Genomic DNA, 16,212 nt, shown 5'->3' with positions numbered 1-16,212 from the left:
TGGGAACATTTACAAATTAAACTATTAAAATAAAGCATGTAGCAAAAAAAATATTGGGACAAAATAATAAAAAAAAAAAATCCTCATTTCTAAATACTGACTAAGTATAGGAAAAATACCTTCTTGGTTCTAGTTTTCAGACTCAGGCAGTGCTTATTTTTGGTAAATATTGTGCTGCAGGACACACTGATAGCTCTGCCTTTTTCAACATAGCTCCGTTCCTTTTCGTGCCAAGGGGCTTAGGGAAAAATTAATCCCTGTATATATGACATGATAAATATGGTACTAGCTTCATTATAGCAAATACACATATTTACTAGTTTTATAAAGGTCAGCATATGACATCTGCAAGCTGCAATAATTTACAAGACAACATAGTGAAAATAGTCACTAGGAATATTTATAATCCAAAGCAAAGACATTTGTTCAATAAAATAAATTACAATGTTCAATTATATCATATTATAGGGTGCCAATTGACACAGAATATTTACCAGTAACTTTCCAGTATGTATATTTGTTTAATGAAGATCTATCTGAAATACTCTGCAGCATACAGTGTATTTATATTTTATCAGAATAATATTCTAGTGAATGAAGCCAATTAGACTTTAAGGGGGGTATTCAATTGTTAGCGTTAACGCAAAAAAACGAGTGCTCAAAAAATATTACCGTTTATACGGTAATATTGCGCGGGAAAAGCGTTAATACGGTAGTTTACTTGCGGAATTTCAGCTCGCCGCTCAGCTCGCGGCGAGCTGAAATTTCGCGAGTAATTACCGTATTAACGCTAAGATTTTTTGAGCGCTTGTTTGAGAGCGTTAACGCTAACAATTGAATACCCCCCTAAGGGGGGGGTATTCAATTGTTAGCGAGATCCCCCGCAAAACGAGCGCTCGAAAAATATTACCGTTAATACGGGATGCGAGATGAAATTCAGCAAGTAATTACCGTATTAACGCTAATATTTTTCGAGCGCTCGTTTTCCGGGGTCTCGCTAACAATTGAATACCCCTCTAAAAGTTACTAAATAAATGGTTTATCCTAAATATATGTATAAATTAATCAGAAAATTACCTTATTTTCATAAGTCAGTTTCATGTGTCTAAAATGTTGATCCCATTGTTTGTTTACTTCTAGCAACTGTAATATAAAATAATAATAAACCATTACAAATGTTAATTTCAAATAAATAAAGAGTATTTTTCCAGGAGTTGGTTCATTGTTTTATAGTCGCTATATCTGCCCACATGGTACAGTAACTGAGAATCAGCTAAATTAGACTATAATGAAAATGCTGTGAGCTGTGTATAACTAGATGTGGTTGGTAGAAGCTGCAGTGTGATGCATCTTCTGCAGACGTCCCAGTGGTACGTACATCTTTTGGAAGGGTGGTTCCTCTTTCTACCCAATTTGATGGGGTTGGTGTATAGGTGTGTATTAAGAAAAAATCTCTGCTTTTTGTTTGAAAGTGCCAAACTGGACTCCCAAATTTAAAAAAGCGACCATAGTTTCTAGGAGTATAAGGAATGCTGAGGTCTATGTGCGCTTGTGCGCTCTATGAGGACAAAAAAAATCTTCTATTTCTTGTCAGCTATAAAAATCTATCGTCTTTATGTCTTAGTAGAGATTATAGCTGAAAGTCTAAGGGATATATTTATTATGCGGCTGTAGAACCGCTAATTCCCGGCGCCTTAAAATTATTTTCAAAACGCCACTTTTATTAAAGACAAAGCCCATTGGGTTTTATCTTTAATGAAATTGCTGTTTGAAGAAAATGACTTCAAAGTGGCAGGAATTGGTGGCTCTACGGAACCGTCTCATAGTAAATGTACCCCTTAGGGGGGTATTCAATTGTTAGCCAGAACCGCTAAAATCCCGCGCTCAAAAAATATTACCATTAATACGGTAATATTGCACGTAAATACCGTTAATACGGTAATTTACTCGCTGGATTTGAGCTGTAATCCAGCGAGTAAATTACCGTATTTGGATTTGAGCTGTAATCCAGCGAGTAAATTACCGTATTAACGGTATTTACGTGCAATATTACCGTATTAACGGTAATATTTTTTGAGCGCGGGATTTTAGCGGTTCTGGCTAACAATTGAATACCCCCCTTAGACTTTCAGCTACAATCTCTACTAAGACGTAAAGAAGATAGATGCTTATAGACTTTCATCAAGATTCGATTGGTAACAAGGTATTGCTCCACCACCGTGCACAGGTGCATAAAGGTTTATGGCAGAGTACCTTTTAAAAAGAACAAGGTTACATCCTTATGCAACATTGTGATGTTTAGATGACCAAACTAGACTTACAGCAAATGTGTTTCTTATGTTTACTAAGAGGTATATGTTATAATTACAAGATTACTGATGTCATTATTGCCATTTAAACATTTCTTTTGTAACATTTAAAATTCATTTGATTGTCGGTGCATTCATTTGGTAAGGCTAGCATTGTGTAGCCTATTCTTTATTTTGATTGCTACACTGTACTATCATCCCAATTGGCTGAAAACAAGTAACCATAAGATAAGATTTATTTTTTCAGTTCCTTTAATTTGTATTGTTGTGCAATTTTGTCTCTATATACATTATGGGCAGCACGGTGGCTTAGTGGTTAGCACTTCTGCCTCACAGCGCTGTGGTAATGAGTTCAATTCCCAACCATGGCCTTATCTGTGAGGAGTTTGTATGTTCTCCCCATTTTTGCGTGGGTTTCCTCCGGGTGCTCCAGTTTCCTCTCACATTCCAAAAAAACATACTGGTAGGTTAATTGGCTGCTATCAAAATTGACCCTAGTGTCTCTCTCTGTCTGTGTGTGTATATATGTGAGGGAATTTAGACTGTAAGCTCCAATGGGGCAGGGACTAATGTAAATGAGTTCTCTGTGCAGCGATGCGGAATCAGTGGCGCTATATAAATAAATGATGATGATGATGATGATGACATATACTAATGTTCTGATATTACATCTCTGGATGGAAGAAAATGTACTTTATTTAAAACATTAAACTATGTAGTAGCAGAGAAAGAAAGGTATTGGATAATTTCCAGATAGAAGCACAATCTTAATTTATAATGTCATATAGACTCAACATGCTTTCAATGAGTCAAAGTGCAATAAAAATGTCTGTCTGCTTTAATTGTTATGACTAAAATAAACGAATGATTTTCTGAGAGATCATGGCAAGCAGTTCTTTATCTAATTATCCTTAGAATACCAGCTTATACATTTGAAAAATGAACAACTGAAGGATAAGTACTCTCAAACTTAAATATAGTTATAGATTTCATTATTAGCTTTTATTTATAAGGCACCACAAACAGTCTGCAGTGTCGTACATGACATATACAGAACACAGTGATCCATAACACACTACATAATACATGAAAAACAAAATAGAAAGACCAGGCTTACTGAATGAATGAATAAATAATATACTGATAACATGGTAATGCAGCTCAAATTACTTACGAGACAGTGAGCGAGAGTGATGGTAATGACCAATGTGAAGTATGCATGAGTTTAAGAAACCAGGGCTAGGGAAGCAGGCCAAGAGGTACAGAGGGTGATGGAATAGTAGAAGGAGAACAAGGAGGGGAAGACACAAATAGAGTGGTATCAACTGGGAGAGTGGGGGTGAAAGTTGAGACTAGGGGGTATATTTACTAAACTGCGGGTTTGAAAAAGTGGAGATGTTGCCTATGGCAACCAATCAGATTCTAGCTGTCATTTTGTAGAATGCACTAAATAAATGAAAGCTAGAATCTGATTGGTTGTCATAGGCAACATCTCCACTTTTTCAAACCCGCCGCTTAGTAAATCTAGCCCTAGGAGTTTGAAGGAAGGCTGATAGGCTTGAAAAAAGAAATTATATAAACACAAATTTCACTGCAAAACATTTTTCGGTACAACAGAAAATTATAGTGGATATTATATGAAGAATAACTTATGCTATTTAAATATAGAGTTTTAGTCTTTGTAATAGTACAAGTAATGTGTATACTTGATACCTGAAGATCATAATTGTTGTTGATTATACAGTATATCAAAATAGACACATTGTAGTTTCCTTTTACATATGATAAATATTTAATGCCAAACTTTAAACAAAATGTATTTGTTAATGTGGTACACAAAACAAATATTGAATGAATGATGCAAAGTATTTAATAATGAAAAACAAAATACATGGTTTGCATTATAATTAAATTCACAAACTGTTAATTATTCACAGGCTTAATAACTAAACATACACCACTAAAAACAGTGGCAGTGCTTTCAAAAACTCTTTGAACGTTAAAATATTGGGCCACAATATCCTGGAATACAGCCTTTCATCTTATTTATTTTACACAGTGTACTGAAAAATGAGCCACAAAACAAGAACTCCAAAATTAAAATATAATTATTTAAAAACTTACAGGGTTGCTTCTGTAATGTGAACTTAAAACAAAACATTATGATGAAGAGAATTATTACCTCGGCTCTCTGTTTTTCTAGAATTTGTATTCTATTCTCGTATTCCTCTCGGGACATATTGTTCTGCTTTCTTGATTGTATAAAGCACTGTAAATGAAATGACCGAGCATGTGAACATATGAAAACATATGTTATATGTACGCACACAAAACTGAGAATATCTGAATAGACAAGATATAACTAGACACCTTTACATTTACTGTGTTGTACAGCTGTGTAGTTTCTTTTATATTCACCTTTTTAAATGTTTGCATGAAGTTAGCTATATTCTGAGCAGTTCTGACTATTAATGAAGGTGTTTAGAGCCCATGTTCTGACAGGAGCAAGCTCTGTATATACATTGCCTCTTAATGGTCACATGACCTCAATGTCACAGGAACTTTTGCCCACGCCAAACGTTATTTAAATAATGCCTAAAGCATTTAGGAAACAAAAGGAGCAACAAAGTCTTATAGCAGCTATTTTTTCAACAATGGTATGTGGTATTAATAACTTCACATTGCTATTAGATTTAGTCATGCTGTATTATTAACATTAGGCTCAAAACTGTAAAAAAAGGAACACTTTAAATTTTATCTCAAATTTCTGTCTAAAACCTCACTGAGTAGATCATAGACTGAAATATGGAGCCCTTTCTTGGTACCAGTCTGGAAATACAACAGAACACATTTATTAATTTTATTATTGTGTATATATTCAAGACATTTCACATTTATTACAGGGGCAAACGCAGGATTTGTAGAGGGGGGTTTCCACACCACGACGCCAGTGGGCGTGACCAGCATGCATGGGGGCTTTGCTATAATTTTAGACAGTGCTTGGCTGCTCTCCAACTCTTCCTATTCCCATAATATACATGGGCAATACTGCGTGCACTATTGTTAGGTGCACGTAGCTCTCCATTTTCAAGCAGAGCTGTATGAAACGGGAGAAGGGTCTAGCCACCTCAATTATACAGTGCCCTAGGCTTGGATGGGGGGTTTCCAGGCACTAGGAACCCCCGCCCCCCTCTCGGTTTGCCTATATATTAAGTGGTATTGTACTCTCAGACATAACACTAAGACACTGTACTACAAAGGCACTGCTGCAGGTATACTGTCTGTTAAGTCACAGAGATAAAAATAATTACATAAAGGTATATAGCAGGTACAGGATTGACTATCCGGAAACCACATTATACAGAAAGACTCAAAAACCAGGAAGAAAAATGTTAAATAATCGCTGGTACTGTGAGTATGTTATACATACAGACATGATAATTAAGTCATTGTGAAGAACACTGCCTACACTTTAAGGGATTAAGGGACAGTGTTGGTAAAACAGCAGCAATGTCTAAATGTGGTAATTTCTAGATGTACTTTGTGGTAACACTTCTCCTGAAGCCCCAAAGTTCCAGTCATTCCAGATGACAGATATCGTACCTATATTTTATTATAAACATTTGTATTGTATGTGTATATTTATCATCATAATAGGTATGTGTGATGAGCTGGGAGTGTCAGGAAATTGAATTTATGGGTTCAGCCTGCTGGACAAACTTTCTCGTCCAATCTGTGGTTTATATTGCTTGGATTGTTTTATACATTGTACAGTTTTACCTGCTACTATTCTCTAAACATGCCAGTTGTTTGTGTACTATCAATTGTGTAATATTCCTACTGGACATTGCATCTATATGCCGGCAGCACACATCCTACTTTAGCAGATGTGCTCGGGCCACACAAGTGGGCTGAGGACTGGGAGAGGTCCACAGGCAGTCCCTAGTAAGTGGAAATCCAATCCCAACTGGTGGTGTGGACCTGCCAAAAGTAGGAGGACGTTAAGCTGAGATACTACCACATGGGTAGAGTGTAGAGCCTGGCTCAGCAGGTGGAATTGCATATCAAAGTTTCTGAGACAAAGATGCTGGTGAGGTATAGAAGTGGGCAGTTTGCAGTGTCGTGAACCCTCTGGAATTGTTGCATATTTGCTATTATTTTGTGTGCTGTGTGTTTTATATATATAATAAAAGGGTGCGTCTTTCACCCACTATTTGCCTATGTAATTTATTCAACCCATGTGGAGGTACCGGTATTTTGGGGTTCATGACAGAACTGCGTGAGCTGTTGACATAGCAAAGGGGAAATTGCCCCCATAAAAAGAGCTCCCCTCAAAAGAGCCTTGATAAAGAGAGCCCCCAGTATCAGAGGTCCCAGTGTTTGGAGAGGGGGAGACACAGAGGGCAGTGAAAGAAGCCCATGCATTAGTAGGGGGAAACATTGTCTGTTGACAACATGGAGAATCAGGATTTCAAAAGGTGATACACGTGCAAATGGACTCTCATAAGAAAGAGGGGAGAAGACTTCATTGTGATAGCCCCTGAGAAGTGCTCCCATAGCAAGAGGGTCACTGCAGCAGTGTGGCTGAACTTGCAATGTTACACTGAATGGAGGATATGTGCAAGAAGTTCCAATCCTCAGTCCACTGTGTGCCTGCACGTAAGAGGAAATGAGCCTGGACATGCTGTGGAACCACTGTTCCTACAACACAGTGGTACTGCTACTTGTAACCAATATGATTGGTGCAGGAGGAGGAGTGTGGCGAGAAGTGAATTAATTTCATTGCAACTGTTAATCTTATTATGCAGGAGGAGAAGTATAAATACATTTTCACTTGTTTTATCATGAGATGGTCTGGCGCCCAACACTTCTTTATTGACTTGACTTGGGGCAACATGGTGGCTTAGTGTTTAGCACTTCCGCCTCACAGCACTGGGGTCATGAGTTTGCTTTTCGACCATGGCCTTATCTGTGTGGAGTGTGTATGTTCTTCTCGTGTTTGCGTGGGTTTCCTCCGGGTGCTCCGGATTCCTCCCATACTCCAAAAACATACTAGTAGGTTAATTGGCTGCTATCAAATTGACCCTAGTCTTTCTCTGTCTGTCTGTGTCTGTGTGTATGTTAGGGAATTTAGACTGTAAGTTCCAATGTGGCAGATACTGATGTGAGAGAGTTCTCTGTACAGCGCTGCACAATTAGTGGTGCTATATAAATAGATGATGATGATGATGACTTGCACTGCACTACTATTTTGCACCACTCCACACAACTTGTGTTCAACACCCATGTGTTTGGGGGCCCCTCTGGTCTCGTATTGCCCATAACCACCAGCTTGCTGTGGTGAAGGACTGCATATGGCCATCAGACCAAACCATCAATGAAGTCTTCACACAACAATAAAATATACCAGTAAGAGTAAGACACATTTAAAAGAAATATCCTGCTTTAAATGGTGTGCACTACACCTAGAGAAAACTTTAATTGACTTACTTATAGATAATTTTAGTAAATTTTACTGTTACACTGTGACTCAGCTTTTACATATTGTCCAGTATTTTCATTCTGCTGTTTTGTAAGATGATTCGAAATATGTAAACCACAAATCTGTAACAAATTTACAGCTAATCTTATTATCGAGTAAAAATTCTAATAACTTGAGTAGACATGGCAGACAGCAGCAGGGATAATTTGCATAATTCTTGTGCTGGCAAAGTGATTATATTTCCCCAGAGCTGGACTGATATGACTCATATACTTAACAGCTCCACACTCCACCAAATATGCCACGAGTGGAACCAAGCAAAATAATAACAGAAAGCCACAGTGGCAAGGTGCAGCTCCAAAGGTAAGATTCTTATTAGGTGTCCTTCACCTTGTAACATTTCACATATAATCATGACAAATCCATTAACACATGCAAACAGCTTTTAGTAAATACTTATAAATAGACACAAAGGTAATCAGGATTCAGATTATCTGCACTCATTTGAAGCCATTGTCTATTTGTGTGTTTTTCCAGATATGTGATATTACTGTACAAGATGATATACAATATAGTGCACTGGATAAAACTCATCATGTGTCTGCAGAGGGTGCTGTTACGATATAATACATTGTAGCTTTCCATGTCTGAAAGAACAGTGTGCATATATCAGCAGTGAATAGCACCCTCCTTTAAAAGTAATTTTTTTTTTAGAAAATGTAAAACTATTAAAATGCTGTATAAAGATGGATGTTGGGTTCATTGGGGTGTAGCCCGTGTCACTGCAAAATTAAAGGGAAATCACTGCTTTACTGTTTAGTCTTATATCCGTATGCTTTTGGCTGTTTCCTACAATCTGGAATGTGGATTTTGCTGTTTGTGGTGGATAAATAAAGTCCAACATTATACTTAAGAAAAGTTCAGTGAAAAGTCAAGAACTGAACAATTAATTTTGTCTTTATTCTTTATATGTTATTATACGTTTATATTTGTATAGTCCTGTAATTGTAGAAAGATTAAACATATCAACAAAACTATAAATGAAACAGTAATATATCACAAATAAGTGTGCGTTTTATATACCAATGATTTGAAGCATTTGACTAAGCTGTAAATCTGGTTCACTGGAAATCTGAAAGACCTTCATCCATATCTGAGCGGTTTAGTAGAATAGACGTGGAGGACATGATTTCTTCAGGTCAGAAAATGTTTAGGACAAGTTTACCTAATTTACAGCTGCTTAGCTAAGTTGGCCGAAAGAAACTGCTCTCATCTAGGCTCCACCTCCCATCATAACCCTACACTTCCCTCACAATAGAGAGGTACATTAATCGTTAATAGTGTTTAATACATTTCTTATACTTGTTGCATCACAATGGTTCTCCCACAGCCCTCTCTACATTGGACCATGGCCTCCCTTTATGTCTGTCCAAGTGACCTACTCTCCACTTCCCATTCCCTCTTACAATAATTTCCCTACTGGTTTAAATAACAAATATATATTTTTTCTTTTCCTATTACTGATCACAGACATGTATTATAAAAATGTATCTGTTTATTTGATGTATGACAAGCAATAAATAAAGAATTATATACATCAATGATTAGTTTTCTTCTAAATTTAAACTGCTCATTTCATTTTGTCCTGTAGGCATTACACCCATGTAAAAATGTACATTCATATTTTGTAAACTATTTAGATTTGAAGGTCTTGCAATTGGTGGTTAATTAATTTATTTAGTGTTTTAAACTGCCCTTGTTATTATATTTGAATGTCTGGATTTTCTTTATTGTTTCTAATTTTTTTTGTATTGTGATAGTACAAATAAATGTTTATAGGACATGAACGTATTACTGCAGAAATTAATTTATTGTATTGTCCATCTCCACCTCCTCTGGTAAGGAATTCCACAGCTTAACTGTCCTTACAGTAAAGATGGTGAATCCTTGTATGTTCCATTCACAACTGATGGTCTCTTGGCCTCTGTATGGTACTTCGTACAGAAAGTTAATTACACAAATTGTTGTATTATATCAGATATTTTTATACATATTAATTCAGTTGCCCTTAGGGCACTCTCTTTTCCAACTTATGTAAACCTAGTTTATAAGTTAGCTAAACCTATCGGTCCTCATCAGTTAACTCTTTATTTCCCGTTGGTAAGGAGAATGCCCACTTCTGAATACTCAGAGGTAGTTTCCAAAATTGTACCCCATATTCAAAATGTAGTCTAATGAGTGACGCTTACAATGATAGCACTAAGCTTTTATCACTTGCAATTAGCACCTGTCATAATTATTTGCAGCAACAGCCTTGTACTGAGTGCTGTCACTCAGCTTTCTGTCAGGTATTATCTCAAAGTCCATTTCCATCTCGGTTTTATACAATTGTATTAAATTTAATGTATAAACAGCTTAGTTATTACGATGGCCTAGGTACATAATTGTACATTAATCTATGAAATTTCTATGACTAGATTGCTATTTTGTATAAATCTCTTTGTGACAAGTTTATATATTACTCTGTGGACAGCCTGGGTCCAGTTCCTGGCCACCTGATCACTGTACATAGCATGGTGGTACATGAATGTTGTGTACAGCTTACTGGCACAGTACAGGAATGGTGTGTTACACAATGTGTAGGATAGCCCTAGCAGCTTCTGGGGAGATCTGTCTCGGATCTCACCTGCTTGTCAGCACTGATAGATAGATGTTGTCTGCATCCAACAGTGACTGCAAGTCAGCTGCTGGTAGATATAGATTACACTGAATCTATCAACACTGACAATAAAAGAGAAATGAGACAAGATCCTTGATAAAAAAAAATAAAAAATAAAAGTTGTAAAAAATGAACAGTATTTTTTTCTTTCTTTCACGTTACAAAGTGTAGACTTATTTGCATTGCAATACTTGGGGGACTAGAAGGGTAGTTTTTGGTGTAACTTTATATGTTTGCACTAATTGGGTAAATGTATTTACAGGAAGAATCATGGTAAAAGTGATTTTGTGCTAATTATACCTGTTCCTCCCTGTAAAATGCACTTAAAATAAATATATTTCACTATAGCCCTATCTGTCCCAAAACAAAAAGCAATGTGACATTTACTGGAAGAAAACAGAGCAGTTAAAAAATGATTTTTGGTTTAACCAACACAGAGCAAAACTGTGAAATGTGATCTGTTCACAAAGGTATAAAATACCCCCATCATGAAGGGACTAATAGTAAAACATAGTACATAATGAAAAGTACATCATATTAAACAGAAAAGTTCAAAACCATGTTTAAACAGAAAGAGAATTAAAAAAGAAATGGTCCTTAATCAATTTGCTTTAGCCTTTTACAGACTACCAATTGTAAATTCTGGCAAATGTACTTGTGCTGCGGTGCCATTTATTCCCTGTACCTTAATATGGTAATATGGTAATTATGTTCTGCACACTCCGACCCAATATTCAGAACCAGGTAGTTCATGACAAGCTTGGGTTCCAGTGAAGTGAACAGACAATTTCAATTGTTGTTATTAAATAAAGCATTTTTTCAATGTTTAATGATTTTTACATTTTTTGATAGTATTTTTTATCTATTTTCTTGATTTTTTTTTTAACATTTACATACAGTTTTTATTAGTAGAACTGAACAGCCAAATCTGGGCTTTCAGTTCTCTCTAGCTAGCTCACAGATGAGCTTATCGCAGAAACTGGCCTGTCAAATCGGTAAGTTAACCCTTACCACTCTGGGCCAGTATCATCGGGGCACCTGACGGGAAAATATTATTGATAAATTACGGGAAAAAGAGATTTCTTATTGAAGATTTTAACTGTGTAAATGTTGGGAAGTATTTTGACATGTCAGCTGCTGGTAGATCTGGATTACACTGAATGTACCAATGCTGATAATAAGGGAGACTTAAGACAAGATACCTGGTTAAATGTAAATAAAAAAATAATAAAAATAAATCAAATACCATTGTTACAGCAAGAAAAAAATATAACTATATAAATATAATATCTGTCCCACAAAAAAAAAAAAAACAATGTCAACTGTACTGGAGTACATAAAGCAGTTTCCAAATAATTGTCAGATCAGCCAACACATATCAAAACCATGAAATGCTGTCTGATCACGAAAGTATGAAATAGTCCCCGGTCATGAAAGGGTTAAATGAGTCATTTGTGTCTTGACTAAATGCCATTATATTTTTTGCATATTGCTCACTAAAATAGAGTCTGCTTTTTGGTGCAATCATTAATGTACGTAAATCAAAACATATTTTACTGCTCTATCTGAGAAAATTACAGCGATATACCCTTAAAAATATTAAAGTACTAAAGGTGCACATATTATTTTAAGTGCATATCAGAATGAACCGAACATTTTCTGACTCAATGGTTTATAAAATGCCTATATAAAGTGCTTGGTATTTATGATTTGTTTTTAATGTAAATGGTCATTACAAAATCTACAAAATGTTATATATATATATATATATATATATATATATTTATATATATATATATATATATATATATATATATATATATATATATATAAAATTATATGTGTATTAATGTATTAGGGTATTAGGATGTATTATATTTAATTAAAAAAAAGTTTTTGCTATTCCACCATGCATTAAGAGTTATTTTTAGATATTCTCTGGGCTGTTTAAGGCCAGTTTATTCATTTATTGTTAGCCTTTTCTAATTTTATAATATTCTGCTTTTAAAAAGTCCATTATATAATCCAAATAAAGCTGTTGTTTTGTTGCCATTGGGTAAGGCACATCATTTTTCTGTTGATACAGGTATATCTTAGGCACAGAGCATAGCTGATCAATGTCATTGCCAAGGGTAATGAAATTAAAACTCTGAGCCTGATTCATTAAGGAAAGTAAAGCAAAATAGATAAGTAACTTTGCACCTTGACAAAACCATGTTGTGTTGGAGGGGGGATGTAAATTTAAAATGTGGGGGCAGATTTATATTTGGGGTAGGACATGTCCTAGATCAACTTTAAATTTCAGTATATAATTAAAGCTATCAATTATTTGTGTGTTACATGAACAAACAGACAGTATTTAACTTATGTGCAAAATAAAAAACTAATTTGCACCTCTTGCATTGTAACATGACTTTGTCCTGGAGAAAACATACTCATTTTTTGCCTTACGTTCCTTAATGAATCAGGCCCTCTGTTTTAATGATATGCCACCCTTGGTGAATAATAGATACGAGTCCGAACCAAAAAAGCACACTATATATTATGTATAAGTTGTAGAAATACATTTACAACGTAACAATTCAAGATCATATGAAGATGGGAAACAACTTTTTAAAATCAACAATAAGAAAAACACATTTATTTTTCTTGTGTGCTCACCTTATGGGTACATAAAGAACTTTGGTATAGGATTTGCTGTCTTGAAACACCTTCCTCCTCTTTATTGATCTTTTTTTGCTGAATCTGTCTTCTGATAAGAGTGTTAAGTTCTATGCTGTCACACCTGTTTGCAAACATACATTCAAAAAGTTTTTATACCACCAGAAGTCTTACTGAATCTGTCTCTCTTCTCGCATAGCACAGGTTCAAATTTCACTGGCATTATGTGGGGGTTCATCACAAAGTTAAAACTCAAGTTAGGACAAACTATATTTGGAACGTATGGCAACTATGAACCATAAGAAGTGTTTGCTTTTATGATTTTGGGATGTAATTAAGAGCCTTATTGAGCATTGCCTAGATAAGGGTGATTTTTTTATTGCATCAATAAAAATCCCTTCTCGCCACAATTTATAAAATATATGGCAGCTGTCAGGAGGGGAAGTTTAAACTTATGATCTTACTGAAATAAATGCATTTTGCATACTATGCAGAGCCACAGTTATATTAAGATATGTGGTGCTTTGAATAGCAAGTAATTACATCTTCTAAATGGAGCAAGATACACTTACATTTTAAGGGTAAACTGCGTCCAAATCTACATAAGACCCAATGTTCCTGCAAATGATTTTTAAACATATTATTTAAAAAAAATTGTACAAAACCATTGTTTGCATCTAAAAATCTCGAGCAAACTCAATGTAATACATGTAATGCCCATTAAAAGCAAAGGTATGTCAAGCTCACAAATACCACATATGAATTGTTTTACACTTGTGCGTACTTGTGAAACAACCGAAAACACAGTCATGTAAAATTGTAAACAGAAAAATGACACTAAACTATAATCCAGTCCTTTGCTATTTTCACACAAGGGCGGGAATTCAATTCCCCCCGAAGTAGCGCAGCGTTAAACCTATTACCGTTATTACAGTAAATTTAGCCTGGCTTGCTGCTCGCAGCTCAGAGTAATAGTGCGCAGGCCGCGTTACTTTTTACAGTAATGCGGCCAAATAAATTCCCCCCAATTTGTGTTACCTTAAAATGATACCTGTAAATGTATTCTGTGACTTCTTATGTTTATTGGGATACTAAATATGTGAGCCTTATTAGAGGTTTTGTGTACTTATGTGGGCTATGATATTTGTGTTCATTTTGTTACGCTTGGTTTTTTTTTGTAACTTTTTTTTATGTGTTTATTTTTATTGTTTTGTTCTCCCTACATGAGAACCACATTTTGAATTATACTCACAGAAGGGCTAGATCCTATTGTAAATAGGCAGCAAGCTCTCTCATTAGCCCAAAGAGTGATCATAGCACCAGAAAGTTATCCTTTAACTTCCAGAGGGTAAAGCAGATTCACCAAGGGGCAGGGGCTGGTTGGACTGAGGGGCAGCAGGCATTTGTCCCCCGGGCCAGTCCCATAGTGGGCTACCTTAGGCTGGGTCAGTGGACTACCTCCATTTCTTTTTCCTTCAAAATTTTCCAAATAGTCTGCTGAGCCGAGTTTCACCCTACATACTAAAATGTGCCAGCCAGTCCCTGCCCAAGGGCCAGGAGCAGAAAACTTCACAATCCGGGACAAATTCCCTGAAAATGAACCGGAATGCATTTCCACATCCCCAGGTACACTGAACCTGCAACCAGACGTGATAGGGATGGATAATAAACATATTGTTTATTTAATAATATTGCAGTAAGAAAAATTGACAGTTACACACTGTAGCTATTTTATATTTCCATGATTTTTCGGGACTACACAAAACTTTATTTTGTTTTTCTCATGATGTTGTCACACTGCAACAATGTTTTAAGAGAGTAGTCGCAGACTCTAGCAGAGGTAAGAGAGAAATGCGGGGCACAGCTGGAATATAAAGGTGGAAGGTGGGAGACAGAGGAAAAAGGGTGAGGGGGGCAAACATGCAGGGAAAGAAAGGGGTGGGAGAATTCACTGAAAAGTCAAGTAATGTGTGCTAATTTTTTGCCTGGTTAATGATCTTTTTCAGACTGGAATAATATATACCAAAACACTTACATATACTGCTTGATACCTTTGTAGATTAGACTTCACTTTTGACTAAATGGATATATTTATGGTGATTTATATCATTATAGGAAGACATTTCTTAAAGTCATTATCATGGGGATAGTTATGATATCTCCAGAGGAAGGGATCGGATGACCAATGAAGAGAGAAATTGATAACTGTAACTCATACATTAATGGAGTGGTATTACATGGCTGAAAAAGTTACAAAACAGTTAAACAAGTAATGATCTATACAATGTTATTTTAATAGATGCAAAGGTACTCCCAGGTGCAATGATTTGGACATATGATAATCCTAGGTGTATAGATTTGGTTAATGTAGATTTATTATACACATTACTTTCAGTGCACTGAATATAAACAAAGTTACAATACAAGCATTAAAATCAAATGATTAAAGGTTCCCCTTATAATCATGAATAATCAAACAATCAAATACTGTTGACAATAATATTAATAATATTATTTTAATAGTTTCATGAGACAAATTATATATTGAAAGCTTATCCTAACCGTATGTGTTTAAATAAATAGTACATACCTTTCTGAGTCTATGCTTTCATTCCAGAATAATTTTAATCCACTTAGTTGACATTTGTTCCCATCTTGTCCACATGATGTCTAAAAAAGCAAAACAAGGGTTTTAATATGGAAGTATGACTTAATGGGGGTACTTTAATTCAAGTATATGGTCCTTAGAATAATGAGCTACAAGTCCTTTGCTACACATGTTTCTAAGACCTTATAGGTGTTACCAGTGGTCGAAGTGGAAATTTAGAAGTGTTGGTAAGGAAATGTAGAAGTGACTGTATGGAGAATGTAAGTAAATGGAATTTGATAGTTTTATGAAGAAGGCAGTAGGACAAGTAGCGATATGGCATTCCGACATACCCTAATATACACACCCACTTAGACCACTGGGTGTTAAAATATAATTTTGTTATCAATGACAACCATTTTGTAAGCAGAAAAACCTCTTTGTAGACAGTAAT

The 16,212-nt window shown here is 35.5% G+C and overlaps 1 protein-coding gene and 1 long non-coding RNA gene across 3 annotated transcripts in view; one reads left to right on the top strand and one right to left on the bottom strand.

The window, feature by feature from the left end:
• The window catches only part of LOC142105869 (uncharacterized), a 91,397-nt gene that overhangs the window by 73,369 nt on the left and 1,816 nt on the right, over window positions 1-16,212 (top strand). The gene's annotated exons all lie outside the window — the stretch shown is intronic.
• Window positions 1-16,212, bottom strand: part of TNIP3 (TNFAIP3 interacting protein 3) — a 45,951-nt gene that overhangs the window by 28,673 nt on the left and 1,066 nt on the right. The window contains exons 2-5 of the mRNA XM_075189525.1: window positions 15,762-15,841; window positions 13,172-13,295; window positions 4,492-4,578; window positions 1,078-1,143 (exon numbers count right to left, since the gene is read on the bottom strand). Coding sequence (XP_075045626.1) covers window positions 1,078-1,143; window positions 4,492-4,578; window positions 13,172-13,295; window positions 15,762-15,841 — 357 coding nt within the window. The remainder of the gene's footprint in view (window positions 1-1,077; window positions 1,144-4,491; window positions 4,579-13,171; window positions 13,296-15,761; window positions 15,842-16,212) is intronic.

Source organism: Mixophyes fleayi, chromosome 1 (genome assembly GCF_038048845.1).
Source record: "Mixophyes fleayi isolate aMixFle1 chromosome 1, aMixFle1.hap1, whole genome shotgun sequence".
NCBI classification, from domain to species: Eukaryota; Metazoa; Chordata; class Amphibia; order Anura; family Limnodynastidae; genus Mixophyes; species Mixophyes fleayi.
This window is presented reverse-complemented; position numbering and strand designations above follow the sequence as displayed.